The 15184-nt window shown below is 36.0% G+C and overlaps 2 protein-coding genes and 1 long non-coding RNA gene across 4 annotated transcripts in view; 2 read left to right on the forward strand and 1 right to left on the reverse strand.

The window, feature by feature from the left end:
- Window positions 1-15184, forward strand: part of LOC105233636 (ryncolin-2-like) — a 237845-nt gene that overhangs the window by 216533 nt on the left and 6128 nt on the right. Inside the window, exon 1 of one of the 2 annotated variants that reach the window (XM_049446415.1) lies at window positions 4063-4222. The exons of the other annotated variant lie outside the window; for it this stretch is intronic. Coding sequence (XP_049302372.1) covers window positions 4127-4222 — 96 coding nt within the window. The 5' untranslated portion in view covers window positions 4063-4126. Of the gene's footprint in view, window positions 1-4062; window positions 4223-15184 lie in introns of those variants that run through there. 2 annotated transcript variants of the gene reach the window in all.
- The window catches only part of LOC125775769 (ryncolin-2-like), a 151186-nt gene continuing 138545 nt past the window's right edge, over window positions 2544-15184 (forward strand). The window contains exon 1 of the mRNA XM_049446387.1: window positions 2544-2565. The gene's annotated coding sequence lies outside the window, so the exon portion shown is untranslated. The remainder of the gene's footprint in view (window positions 2566-15184) is intronic.
- Window positions 11323-11832, reverse strand: LOC125775776 (uncharacterized). Its single transcript, XR_007421376.1, has 2 exons — window positions 11433-11832; window positions 11323-11364 (listed from the first exon to the last, which is right to left on the reverse strand). It is a non-coding gene; the product is annotated as an uncharacterized LOC125775776 (long non-coding RNA).

The following is a 15184-nucleotide window of genomic DNA, read 5'->3' on the forward strand; positions in this document are numbered from 1 at the left end:
CATCGCCATTAACAATATGTTTCACGACAACCTGGTAGTCGGAAAGCATTCTTTCACAGACGTTAACATGGCGTTGTTTTTCGAAAAATTTAATGATTTAAGAACCAATAGTGCTTTCCCTTTTCCTGGGTAATGAAAAATAAAATAAAAAACGAACGACAAAACTAAGAGATGTTACTTTCGAAAACAGTGAAATGCCAGAGTCCCTGCCAGTTTGTTTATATTGCAGGAATACAAAAAACGTTTTACGAATCAACTCCTTGAACTCCCGTAAAGCAATGAACAACTACGAAACTTCGCTAAAGAGCAACATTTCTGGTAGATACAGGGTTTGTGCGGAAAGTAATAGGACTGATTTCCTTCGGCAGCGCTACATCGACGCAGAAGGAGTCCATTTGGATAGTTTTTAAAGTATTGCACTATGGGTCAAATGAATGGTTTTTGAGGCAAGAAATCACAGGAAGCAGCTAGAGCTTCAAAATTTAGTACAGGTGACTACGATGGGCATCTTACTCTTCGATAAAAATCTCAAGTCGATCCGCCCTAACCACGCTCACTTCTAGTAACTATATTGTTTACCACGTTAAAATTATTATAATGCCCACTTGCATTGACCGGAAAAGTAAGCTTAGCAATGGGAGAGTTAATAGAAAACACGGTCCTTGGATAATGGAGCATTCTGCTAGAAATAACATTTATTTACTAATAAAATTATTAACATAAAACCGTGAAATTAAATAAGTCTTCTTTTGCTAGTGATCGGCTTACAAATTAATTTGTGCTTCCAATGCCATCAAGATTTAATTCCACTAAAAAGAGAACATTAAATTTTATAAAAGTTGGTATATTATAAATAACTCTTACTTCAAAATTGTCCGCTGTTTCATCAACTTCTAACTCTATATTAAAAAGAGACAGATCCTCTGCCTCCCATTCGAAATCAGAAAAAAATTTCATTTGCGATAACATTTGACGTAGTCGGCAATTGATATTCAGGAACATCTGGAATCTTTAAAAGAGAAATAACTTCTCTTGGAAGTTGCAAATTTTTTTTTGCTGAATGACGGTTCTTTAGACAAATACTGGATAAGAATGGGTCAGAAGAATCCATGGCTCTGTTAAAAACATCAGATATATTGTGTTCTCTCGAGTCTTTTCGTGCATGCTCAATGCGATCCTTTTTATAAAATTTGTTTCTCGGCTCAGAAGCACTTTCTCCAGCGCATCCAAGAGGCACGATTGAGGCTTGTACTATTTGTGGAGAATGTGCTAAAATTTTATGCAACGTAGCTGACATTGGGTACCATTCGTAATATTGAAAATATATTTCGGCAGTTCTATAACAAAAACTCTTCAAGTTTTCGACACTTAACTCAAAATTACAAGAAATTGCAATTAGTATGACTTGTAAGTGTTTTAAAAACTCGAAACAAACGTTTGTTATTGAAGCAAATAATTAATAAATAAATTAGTTAATAAAGAAATAATAATGGACAAATAATTTGGTATCGTGACCCCGTACGGACGATACTTCGGAAGCAAGTTTTCGTTTTTGCCTCGCACTACCCTCGCTGTATCCAACATGAGGGCGACCTCGTTTGTTTGCGACATCACTCTCAGAAATTTTAAATTCAGTCACATTTGATAGCCATAAACTTTCGTTGTTCTCAAATCTCTTCGCACATTTTTGGTTCTTGTTCCACTTTTGGGTAGCATTTGCACAAAAATTGTTAATTTTCTTTGATGCCATACATTCGTCATCCACACTTCTATTAAATTTCTAGAAAATCCAGTTGACAACAATCGTAGCATTTCGGTTATTATCTAACCAAAATTTAACATATCCGTATTTTTTATTTTTACGCAATCTTAAAAGGAAAATATAAATAATTTAGAGCAGTTGGGCTGCAGTTGGCTGCAGTTGAAATTACAACCACATGAAAGTACACATCATTACCTTTCTCCACATATATATTGTTCAACAAATACGTCCCAATAAACAAAGTACTACTCCAAGAAACACGAGGTCAATAACCAAAACTCTACAGTAAATACGATACACTTTGATGCAACAAAAAATTTACAACAACAACATTTTATGAAACTTATTGATAATATTTTCTTTAAATACCTGAATTAATATTTTCCATTTTATAAAAATTGTATACAATTATAATATTTTGTTAAACAATGGATTAAATGTTAGGCACTATAAAGGTGAATGTCAGAAAACAAAACAAACCAAAAAAAACTACAATTTTGATAGCTTGGCTTTAAGACATGGGTTGCCACCTGACTCCAATTTTTGTATTTTTGAGTATTTCAAAATGTTTATTACAAAATGCCATTATCCTTTTTTTTTTTTAATAGAACACTTTAAAAATAGATTTTTTGCCTCAAAAACCATTCATTTGACCTATAGTGTATTGTAACGATCTGGTTCAATAAATTTTATTTAATCATCTCAGTCCTATTACTTACCCTGTATTGTTGTCTAATCTGTGTAGGCATCTTTTGTATTCTGGGAATTGTTCGGCACCTACTCAAAGTAGCGCCAATGTAGCGGTATTTGTCTTCCTTTTAAATTTAATAAAATAAATTAATTTTAAATTTTATATACTTGTGGAATTCATTTCAAATGCTTGTCTTTGTGACCATAAATAATAAGGTTGAGCTTTTGAAATCAAAACAAAAAAAAAACGTTATCTTCGGTTGCACCGAAGCTAAATACCCTTCACATGTGCATTTCTGTTGGTAACTATGTGTTCAGTTTGAATGGAAGCTATATGCTATAGTAATTCGTTCTGAACAATTTCTTCGGAGATTACATTGTTGCCTTAGAAAATAATCTATACCAAATATCTTAAAAAGTGAGGGACTAGTTCGGGAGGGTGGAGTCATGTGTAGAAGTTCACGCAAGTGAGGAAAGTTCTCTGATCGCCATTCACTTGGGAGTGGCCAGAAACGATTCTTTTACATATGACTCAAGCAGCTCACGACTTCCGGTCTTTGACCAAGTATCCTCTGGGTAGCCTAAGAACATCCGTTTGAAGGCGAGCTAACGTGAGAAGGCGAAATATCCCCTGCATAGGGTTGTGCGCTGGGCTTGGGACCCGCCACGTAAAAAAACACCCCCAATGAAAATCAACTATAAGCCTCGGATGAGAGACCCCCCTTTTGATGACGACCATGGCAAACGAAATAAGGACTACGAATTGAGAGCATGCACCTGGAATGTCCGGTCCCTTAATTGCCGCTGCTCAGCTGGTTGATGTCCTCGTGAAAATTATGGCTGACATCACTGCCGTCCAAGAAATGCGATGGACGGGACAACGACAGAGACAAGTAGGTCCTTGTGACATTTACTACAGTGGCCATATAAAGGAGCGCAAGTTTGGTGTGGGATTCGTGGTGGGAGAGAGACTCCGTCGCCGAGTACTATCATTCACTGCGGTGAATGAACGTCTAGCCACAATCCGCATCAAAGCGAGGTTCTTCAACATATCGCTGATTTGCGCCCACGCCCCGACGGAAGAGAAGGACAATGTGACCAAAGATGCCTTTTACGAGCGCTTGGAGCGCACTTATGAGAGATGCCCCCGCCACGATGTCAAAATCGTGCTTGGCGACATCAACGCCAGGGTGGGCAAAGAAGGTATCTTTGGCACTACGGTCGGTAAATTCAGCCTTCACGACACACATTCAGCGCGCGGCAACTCGGCTATAATCGCGTAAGCGGTGTCTACGCCAATTAAGAAGAAGAAGTTCGTATATATACAGACAGACGGACAGACAGAGGGACAGACAGAGGGACATGGCTAAATCGACTCAGCTCGACATACTGATCAATTATATATATACTTTATAGGGTCTCCGACCATTCCTTCTGGGTGCTACAAACTTCGAGACAAACTTAATATACACTGTTCAGGGTATAATTAGCGAATTACAATCTGTAGTAATCTATTCTTATAATATTGAGTATATTCTTTATATAAAAATCTTCGACCAATAAGTACTTATGTATATGTACAGAAATTTGATAACAAGACAATTCCTCACTCGAAAACGAATATTTAAGACACAGTCATCAATTTCGAATTCAGTTTGACTGAAATTGTGGAGAATGGCGCATCGTTTGATCTTTTTGTCCATTCTGTGTGGGCATCTTTTGTATTCGGGGAATTGTTCGGCACCTATTCAAAGTAGTGCCAATGTAGCGGTATTTTCCTTTTTAAATTTAGTAAAATAGATTGACTTTAGTTTTTATATTCTTGTGCAATACATTCAGCCGTTTCTCACCTATCTTTGTGACGATGATTTATGTTGCAGCGCCGCCTCCAACTAAGAAACCAGCATCGGGTATGGAAGCGATGCGTCAAGAAAACGGGAAATATGCAGAGAGTGGCATTTATGAACTTTATCTGCCTGAATTTCTTCAACACCCTTTCAATGTTTACTGTCTACGTAATCCTGATGGCGGTGAACCATGGACTATAATTCAACGTCGTCAAAGCAACGACACCGACTTCTATCGCGAGTGGGTTGAGTATGAACACGGTTTCGGCGACTTGAATGTCAATTTCTTTCTCGGCTTGAATAAAATGCATGCATTGACTCATTCGTGAGCTCATGAGCTTTGGATTCAATTGGAGGATTTCGAAAATGAGAAGCGTGTTGCTAAGTATGATAATTTCGTTATAGGCAATGTTCAAGATAAGTATGAGTTAATTGCGGTTGGACAATATTCAGGAACGGCCGATGACTCGTTCTCTGCCCATTGCGGCGAAAAATTCACCACTAAAGATAGTGATTATGACAAAATTAGTGGTAACTGTGCAGTGAAATTTACGGGGGCTTGGTGGTATAAGAGATGTCATGAGGATGAGGCACGTTTTTTTCATAGCTATGAATCAATTTCTATCTTATGGAGTTTTCAAATAAAATTAAGTATGTCATTAAATTATTTACCTATTATATTTACTTACAGCAATCTGAACGGTCTGTATTTAGGAGGAGAGTTTCCGAAGGATCAGTATGCCAAAGGCGTGGTGTGGCTAGCCTGGCGTGGATATTCTTGCTCCCTCAAATATGTACACATGGCTATAAGACCAAAGTATTATCACTGAGTTGGTGGTTTGCTATTGAAAACCTTAGCCTCCATAAGTGTTTAACATTACTGACGTTAAAGCTGTTGAAACTAATTCAACTTAGCATAATGTTTTATAGAACTTTGCATATTCTATTTAGCAACAATTAATAAATTTTGGAAAAACAGACTGCTTCTTTTATTTCTAAAAACAGTATAGGGAATGAAACTAATCTTGGATAATTTTAATTCCAGAAGAAAGCAATCGTTTCATAATGTAATTTACATTTGTATGAGCATTGTGACAAAAAAGTACCCGGAAATTTGAATTAAGTTCTCCGGTTAAATAATGTTTCCAAAAAATGTATTTTGCCAAGTTGGTAGGACTGTCAGTACCAGTTTGTTTAGAGCCGCTGCTTAAGGGATCGTCTTAGTGTGAAACTTTCGAGACAGCGAATTTTTGTTGTATAATTATCGGGTAGTATACATTAGAGTAAACATTCTCTCAAATTTTGAAGTTGAAATTCGAATAATTACGGTCGCTACAGCGTTTTTTGTAGAAAGGGAACAGAGTGGGGAATAGAGCAACTCCAATCTTTCAACGCGTTTTTCTCAGAATGGCATTTTTCGAAACGGTTTCCTCTCTCAAAGGAAGAGTTGTAAAGATATCTGGTTCCAATTTGGAGAGCGCAAAATCACAGCCGCAATCGTGGACATCGTACAGAACATTTTCTTACGTGTCATTTCAAAAATTTATTTAAATATTATACACCCAATAAATAAACAAATTGCAAATGTTAAAAAAGACTTAATGTGGTTTAGTTTTATCAAAACCACAACCCTACGAGTGGGACTAAGCCTTCAAAGATGGATCGTTGAAAACTTGCCTCGTTCTGGACAACCTTCGACCTCTTCAACTGTTGAAAATAATAAAAAATTAAAGAATATGATGATTGAAAATCATCAGGCAAGTGTTATACCTCAGACAGACATGTAGTAACAATACCATAAATGGTACAAATACCATATGTGTGTCTCAGGTATTAGAGAGATGGCAAGAGAGCCCGACATCTCTCGCGAGTCCGTTCGGATGATTTTGAATCATGAACAAAATACCAATGTGGTTGCTTTCAGAAATGTTTCCCTGGACCTTCACATATAATTCAAGACCAAAAGTAGCCAATCGGTAAAGCCGTTTTCGAGCTTTAGCGAGACTAATCAACACCAATAAATTTTAATATATGAGTATATAGATTTTATTATATAATATTCAAACAATACTAAGTCAAACTATTGCAAAAACATTTCAGGAGTATTTTGTTGCTTCTGTATTTACTTCTCAGCTATGATGACAAGTGCGAGAAGAAACACAAATTGGTGTTATTTAGATCTTCCTTTAGCAGATTTCGAAGCAACTTATTACAGCTTGGCTCCTACATTATTGTTGAAAGTCATAACTTAGAAGTCGTAGATAGTTTCGTCTATCTTGGAACCAGTATTAACACCAACAACAATGCCAGACTCGAAAACCAACACAGAATAACTCTTGCCAGCAGGTGCTACTTCGGACTGAGTATGCAATCGAGAAGTAAACTCCTCCCTCGCCGAACAAAAACCAAACTCTATAAGTCACTCATCATTAGGGTGGGTCGATTCCGGAATTTTTTCGATTCGGTATTTCTAATAGTGCGGAAAAGTTGCCTTAGTACTTCCTGATTCCAATGCAACTTTTTGTTTTGAGATCGGATTGCATCTTCAACCCGAACCTCGGCCTTGAAATTTCGGAAATTCACCTAAAATTGTCTACCTATCACCTGAAATACGCATCTCATGGCAAAATGTATAAAACAAAAGTTATTTGTCACGTCATTTGCTACCGAAATGGTATGTGATCATGGCCGTAGGACGAACCGTTCCCGAGATACAAGCGAAAAGGCGGCGCGCCACAGCGCAAGGTCAAAATTGTTGCAGCTCTCAGCTAACCTGTATTGGTCACCCAGAACCCACCGCGTGGAGGTAGCTGCTCTTCGGGTTCCTCCCAAGCCCAACCCAACCAACCAACCATATGTCAGGCTTGTTTTAGTCTGACTCTGTGTCAAATTTATTGATAAAATCAGATTTTGTACTAAACTTTGGCACTTGTTGCCTAGATTTCAGTGTAGAGCGTATAAAAAGATCACGAGATTGGGGGCCAATAACTTTAGAAGATGCCTCTGTCACCAGTTTGACGATTCTCTCGACTGCCACGGTGTGAGAGGGGAATTCACTAAATTTCCATACCTCTGCAGTGTCTCCCGACAGCCCTTTTATGAGTTCTTCGTTAGAAACTGAACAAAGAACTGGTGGAACAGTCAAGGTAATAGTCTTCCAGTTAATCATATCTTAATAAGTATTAGCTTTGAAATTCAGCTTTGACACTTTATTACATCTAATTCTTCCATTTATGGTGTCAGACTCTGCTTCTCTGGCTGCCAGAAGACGGTCAAGGGCCAACTTTCTGACTTCTATTCGTTCGTTAGTCATCATACTAAGGAGAATGTTTTCTGGAAGAGCAAAGAAAGCATTCTGTTGAATGGATGAATCGACAACCTTGCGCAGTTTAGCGGGTAAGTATCTCGACCTTTGAATTGCAGCATAGAGATGGCGCGAGCCATCTTTGATTGAACTGTTGAATCTTATTGAGAACCACAAAGGTGAGTAAACTGTAAGTATGTACTTGACCAAAATCTTTATTTCCTTTGTTGATTTGTCAGTAGAAATGTATAATCTCAGAATTCTATTTGCACAGGTGATCCAGCGAGTTTTGCACATGTTACCTGGATGCATCGACGCTAAATCTGAGGAACATTGACCGGAAATAACAGCTTCTGATATTTTATAGAGATAAGCTTGGTCTGTGCTAAGTTGGGTCGGATTAATAACCTCAGAAGGTAATTGGCAGGATGGAAAACTTTCAAATTTGACAACAGGCAACTTCTCACAATAAGGGAGCAGTTTACATATGTCGCCAGAGAATGTATTTGAACTCTTTGAGACACCATATATGTGTTCGAAAAGAGCACGGAATGGAAGTTCGTTGAAATTTAGAAGACAAACAACCCACTGTAATGGCCTACCTATTCTTTCTTCTAGTTTCCGAATGATTCCAACTTTCCAACCTGTGTTCGTGTTGGTGCCATCAGCACCGACAACTTCTAGATGTTCCACATCAACTGAATTGTCTTGTAAATGTTGCCATATAGCTTGCGTCTCATCCTCAGCTGACCGGGAGGGGAAGTGACGTGGCCAAAGTAATGACAACCAGGTTCCGCTATAAGAGAAATATGTTCCTCTTTGACAGTGTCGCGGTAGTACTTTTCACCTTCGCTGACTTGTGTAAGTGTTTTGTCTTTGCGGCCGTCAAAATACAGCCCATATACGGAGTCAATACTTTCGGTGTTCTGGAGCTTAACACCAACACTTTTTTTTGCCCGACTAATCTTGCATTTGTCAGTGACAAAGCTAGCCTGATCCTCTGTTATCAAACCTGCTTTTTTGGCATCCAGAAAAGCCGATGAAACAATCAAGGCCGCTGCTCTATCACTTACTCCAAATCTTTGGGCAGCTAAAGCAGTGTGTTGTAATACTAGTGTGTTTTGTTTGGTTTTAGAGGATGGAAGAGAAAATTCATCATCACCATCGTTTTTCGAAGAATCAATGTGCGACGCGCCTACATTGTTGTCGTCTGTATGAATGCGACCAATTCTTGTGGTTCTCTGGTCCAAGAGAAATGGTTGTTCATTGATAGGAACTTTTCTTTCCTTTGGACGAGTGCAAGAAGAAAAATAAATGCATTTACAAGCAGCGATGTCAAATAATTTTCCGGCAGAAGAGACAAAGTCGTCTCTTTTAGAGCTCAAACCTATTGGGTTCCTTAAAAACATTTTTTTAAGAGTCAGAAATTTCTTATGGTATGTGGTGAGCATTTTTACAACTCTGGTGTGTGAAACTATCGGAATAGATGGCTTTTTGAAAGTATTTTCAACCTTTTTTGCAACTATTTCTGTAACCTCTTTACTCCTAGGTTCATAGTTGTCGCCTCGGAGTCGCCCTATACCAAATCTTTCAAACTGATAACACAAAAGAACATCCTGGTAAGTAGGTAACTGGGACTCAGAGAGATTGTACGGATATATGCCAAACACAGGACATTTCTGTCTAAATTTAAATTTAGATAAGACATTTTGAGTTCTGTGTTTTGTTGAGAGAATATAAGTGATAGCACCTGGCGAAATCAACGACAAGAGTGAAGGAACTCGATGAAAAAATATTTATGTGGAGACCAGTCCGAACGTGTCGTATGGCGCAGGGAAATGAATGTAAGTGATAGAACTCGGCGAAATCACCGACAAGAGTGAAGGAACTCGATGAAAAAATATTTATGTGGAGACCTATCCGAACGTGTCCTTTGGCGTAGGTGAATGAATGTGAGTGATAGCACTCGGCGAAATCAACGTCAAGAAGTGTGGCCGCAAGCCGATTTTCACCTTGCGCTGTGGCGCGCCGCCTTTTCGCTCGTATCTCGGGAACGGTTCGTCCTACGGCCATGATCACATATACCATTTCGGTAGCAAATGACGTGACAAATAACTTTTGTTTTATACATTTTGCCATGAGATGCGTATTTCAGGTGATAGGTAGACAATTTCACGATTTTAGGCGAATTTCCGAAATTTCAAGGCCGAGGTTCGGGTTGAAGATGCAATCCGATCTCAAAACAAAAAGTTGCATTGGAATCAGGAAGTACTAAGGCAACTTTTCCGCACTATTAGAAATACCGAATCGAAAAAAGTCCGGAATCGACCCACCCTACTCATCATCCCCGTCGTGCTATACGAGGTGTGTTCAAAAAGTATCGCGATTCGTAACTGACAGTTTTCTTCGATTGCAGGGGCGTGGTGCATCATGAGTTCTTGCCACAGGGAAGAACGGTCAATAAGGAATATTACCTGCAAGTTATGTGCAGTTTGCGCGAAGCAATCCGCCAGAAACGCCCGGATTTTTGGAAGAACAAAAATTGGTTTTTGCACCACGATAACGCCCCTGCTTACTTTGAAGGGGACAAAATAGATATTCATGAATAAATAAATAATTTTTGAAGAAACACAAAATTCGCGATACTTTTTGAACACACCTCGTATACATACACAAACATACGTATTACTTATCCCAGCTAGAACAGTGACGGTAGCGTTACTTAGTGACATGCCGGTAACGCGTGCCAGTTTAATTGTCACTTTTTCCTATCACGTTCTTAAGGGCGAATCAAAAAAGCTCCCAAAACTTTTGTATACATGTGATCTTTTATCACCTTCTCACTCACATATTTTCTGCTGTAATAAAACTATATCCTTCTTTCTCACACTTTCATTAAATGTGGGATAAATCGACAAAACTTCTTTCAGGAAAGCGTGAAGGTGCATTCTGCAATAGCCTAGTGGGTAAGCCCCTCGCTTACCATTCCCTCAGTCTAGAGTTCGAAACCCGAAAATTATTTTTTTTTAATTAAAATGTTTTTATTAATTTCATTAATAGTTTTTATGTTATAATTTTTTGAATTTAAGAAACTAAAAATAATCTATAATATTATATTTTTCTAATTACATTAGATTACTTTAAATTCATTTTTATAAATATTTTTAAGAAAAATTTAATTACATAGTAAGATATAGATTTTTAAAATAAACATTCATATTAAAGCTATTATAGTTACACTATTAAAATTCATTTTTATAAATATTTTTAAGAAAAATTTAATTACATAGTAAGATACAGATTTTTAAAATAAACATTCATATTAAAGCTATTATAGTTACACTATTAAAATTCATTTTTGTTTTTACATTCTTAAATCCTACAACATTTTTTTAAAATTATTATCTATTTGGATTTGTTCGTTTCCTCCACAGCTTTTCGCTTCCTGTATTTCTTTTGTTTGTACCTGTGGTGGCTCATCTCGATGGACTTCCGAATTTGTTTTTCGAAATTCGCCAGTCCGCAAGTAACGAAAGAATCTAATAAATTATAATGAAGAGACAAATTAAAACACATCCTCTTAACTAAATATGTATATATTTACCATATAATATGTTAGATGCCAGTAGAAATTTCGATAGGGGTTGTTTCCCTCCTCTACCGTCCCAGTTACACAAAAACAAAAATTCGTCAGTGTATATATGTTTCAGCACATCATGTACATTATCTGAATTTCCCTTTGTTTTTAAAATAAACTGTTTCTGTAAATTGAAAATATTTAGCAAAAGTTTAAATAATATTTATTGAAAAAAATGTATACATTACTAACCGTTGCAGTAGCAAATTCCTCGCATTTCAGTTTCTCGTCCATTTCCAATGCTGCAGCTATCGTTGTTATTGGTAGCGTGGAGGCAACTTCGGTTTGCATACTATCTATTTCTTCACCAGTCAGTCGGCATACTGAATGGTGAATTTTTCTAATTAAAACCTTACATTCGCGCACAGTTTTTTGTTGGGCCATTTCTTCGCTTTTATGAATTATCTGAAAAGAGATATGTATGTATGCAGTTAGAGGATACAATAACAAAACAATACGTTCTCTATATTGATGAATACTTATAGAACTATATAAACTTACATTTTCTTTCATATAGCTGTCCATCTTTTTCTCAATATTGGATACTCTTGTCGTCAATACTTCTAATTGTGCAGAAATAGTTTTTAACATATTAAAAACTTCTGAAAAAAGTTATAAACATAATAGAGAACAATACATTTTAGAAAAGTGTTGTATTACCATTTCCATCCACAGCCAAATTGTTTTCAATTCGTTTTGCCTCCGAGTTGTAGCAACCAGAAATATCAAATTTTTTGCGCTTCAATGTCAGTTGTTCTACATTAACAAATGTGTACAGATAAAGTGAAAACTAAAACGACAAATTTACATGTACATACCTTTTACAGGAGTTGAAGACGTTGTTGGGAATTCTTCAAAATCAATTGCATCAAAGAGCGCTGGTGAATCCATCTGTTCGTAAAATAAAAAATTGGCAGTATCAAAATTCTTTTAAATAATTCATATCATGAAATAAAATACATTCGGAAAATACCACAATTACTTTAAATAGTACTAATTTGAAAATTCATGGAATAGATGATGTAAAATTGGTATAAGAAGAAACTTTCCTTCATGTGGAATACAAAAATATGTATAAACTATATCATCTTTTTCGATTTTAAACAATTGTGCATCTAATTTATTTGCCAACAAAATACCTAAACCAGTTGACGATTCCAATGGTTCTTGAAAGTAGCTTTCAAGACCCAAGAAACAATGCGCCGATACTATAGCACTACCAGACTCGCCTGTCATGCCTATTACTTTTATGGGGCCTAATTTTTTACTAAAACAATAAGAGTCTTTTTCTTTTTTATAATCTATATTAAATGAATTAATTTTAGAAATTTTATTGGAACTAAAATCTGCACTATTTCTTTCTTCAAGCCTTAAATGTAATTGCTGCAGGATTTTGTTGGGCTTATTTATAAGTTTTTTTAAAAATTGCATGTGATTTTCAAACTTATAAGCGGAGAAGTTATCTAGAGGCCCATATAGCTTAGTACATTCAGTTAAATGGAGTAAACCATGTATGTTGTAACTAACTAAATGGTCTCCGTATATATTTCCAAACAAATCAACGAATTCTTGCAAGATTTGTTGGGCAACGTTGGCTTCAGTGCTATATGACTTCTTGCATGATAGTAGCCTTATACCTGCGTGCAATAAGAGGAAATGGTAGTAATGGTCACCACTAACGCAATCTTTTAGAACAAATATACCTATATACAATAAGAACTGCCTAAACTCTGTCGCTTTCCAAATATTTATGTCATCTAAACTTCTACATATTCGGCCGAACTCTGAAGGAACTAAATTGGAGAGAAATGTTATTTTTTCGTTAATTTTGCTTACGTTTATATTGTTTTTTTTAATCATCTTTTTGCATACACCAAGATCTACAAGGTGCATCGGGTCTAAAGGAAATTGGGAAACCATTTTGAAATTTCCTGACTCTAAAATGCTTTCTCTAAATTTAAAAGGAGTGATGTGATGTGATCTGTCATTTCTATTTTTAAAAGACCGGTCAGTCCTTAAATTTTTTATTTGTTTTGAAAAACAAACTCTCCGTTCTTTGTAATCACCAATTTGATCACATTTAGAACAGCTACTTTTTCCAGTGTGCGATTGCACACCTGTAACAAAAGCTCTAGCAGGAGCATCGCAGCAAAATAAACGAATATCAAATTTTTTCTTTATAGGATAAACACTAACTTGAAGGCCATTTTTTTTTAAATAATTTACCTCTTCGCAAAATTCTTTCAAAAAATCATTGACGTTCCAAGGTTTTTCTGTTCCAGAAAAGCACGCAATTGTAAACGGCAATACGTTTGGAAAATCAACTATGGACGCTAAAATAGGCCACAATACCTTATTTGAATTTTTGAATAATTTAAGGCCATCTATTCCCACATCAAGCAAAATGGTATTCGTATTTTCCAGTTGAGGAAATAAATTATTCTTAAAATAATTTTGGATTCCTCTATATAAAAAAGATCCACTTGGAATCGTTTGAATATTTACCTTTTTTCGGCTAGTACCTAGGAGGCTTTTAGCCGTTAAAGGTAAATCCGTGCAACCTATTTTTCGCAGCGTTTGCAACAGATCGCTCAATGTATTGTGGGATACCCTATTTCTTAAAGCCCATGCTTTTAATTCTAAGCTAAGTATATTATTTTCCATCATTTTTAAATTTACACTATCACTATCACTAATATCACTATCACTGCTTAGCGAAAAATCAAGGGAGCTTTCTAAACTGCACCCCTCCACAATAGGATCAAATTCAGAATTTATATCTTTTTCAGAAAAGTTCATAAACTGAGAAACGCTAAGATTAAAGGCCTTTTTTTCTCGGCTCATATAAGTACTGAATGTATTTTTTTTCATTTTAATTGTTATGTTTGCTACTTACCCTTTTCTCACACACGTTTGTAGTAACCACTTAAAAACTCTTTAATCAAATATTATATACAGATATTTTAACAAACAAATTTATTTAATTACACAAAATGAAAACTTCTTATCGCGACGCGTTCATAAAAGAAATCGTTTTTCTTTGAATTCAATTAGTCGCAACGAACAAGCAAACGTCAAATTCACGGTATCATGCCGTACGCTTCAACATCCATTGTTTTCAATAAGCAATGACAGCTAAAAAATCAGTTTGTCTTCTTTTGTTTTATTTTTCTTAACATCTGTTGAGTGAAGAGCGTGTAATATAAAACAAGCAAAAGACACAATTGATTGATCTCTTACTCACTTGACAGAATTGTGAGGGTGTGTTAGTGACATGTAAAAATTGTGTAAATGTGTTGGAGTTTCGGTCACGCAAGTTTTGCTGGGTTACCTACGCCTGCATAAGCATATACGTATAAGCTTACAAAGGCACAAGAAGGGATAAAAACCGGTGCTAGCATAATGTTAAGGCATTATTAGTAAAGCTTTAGGAGTGTTAAACCTGTAAATAAAATTAATGTAAAACTTAAATTAAATTAAATCAATTTCTTAACTGGACATGAATTTATTATTGGGCTTGTACAGCCACCTCCAACCAAGAAACCAGCACCGAAGCGAAGCGTCAAGAAAATGGGAAAGATGCAGAAAGTGAGGTTTATCAAATTTATCTGCCTGACTTCCTCCAATAGGATACTGTTTATCTCTTTATGTTAAAATTTAATACAATTCATAAATACAAAAATTATATTTGAAATCATAAGCATTTGTTAAAAATTCATGTAATAATTAATTGAAATTTTTATGACTTCACAAAAAAAAAATAATTATTAAAAAAGCAAGTAAGGAAGGGCTAAGTTCGGGTGTCACCGAACATTTTATACTCTCGCATGATAAAGTGATAATCGAGATTTCATTATCCGTCATTTACACATTTTTTTTATTTTGCTGTAAAATTAATTAGAATTAAATTATGAGAGATATACCGATATTTTTGGTGAAAAATT

The sequence above is a fragment of the Bactrocera dorsalis genome, chromosome 1, assembly GCF_023373825.1.
Source record: "Bactrocera dorsalis isolate Fly_Bdor chromosome 1, ASM2337382v1, whole genome shotgun sequence".
Classification (NCBI taxonomy): Eukaryota; Metazoa; Arthropoda; class Insecta; order Diptera; family Tephritidae; genus Bactrocera; species Bactrocera dorsalis.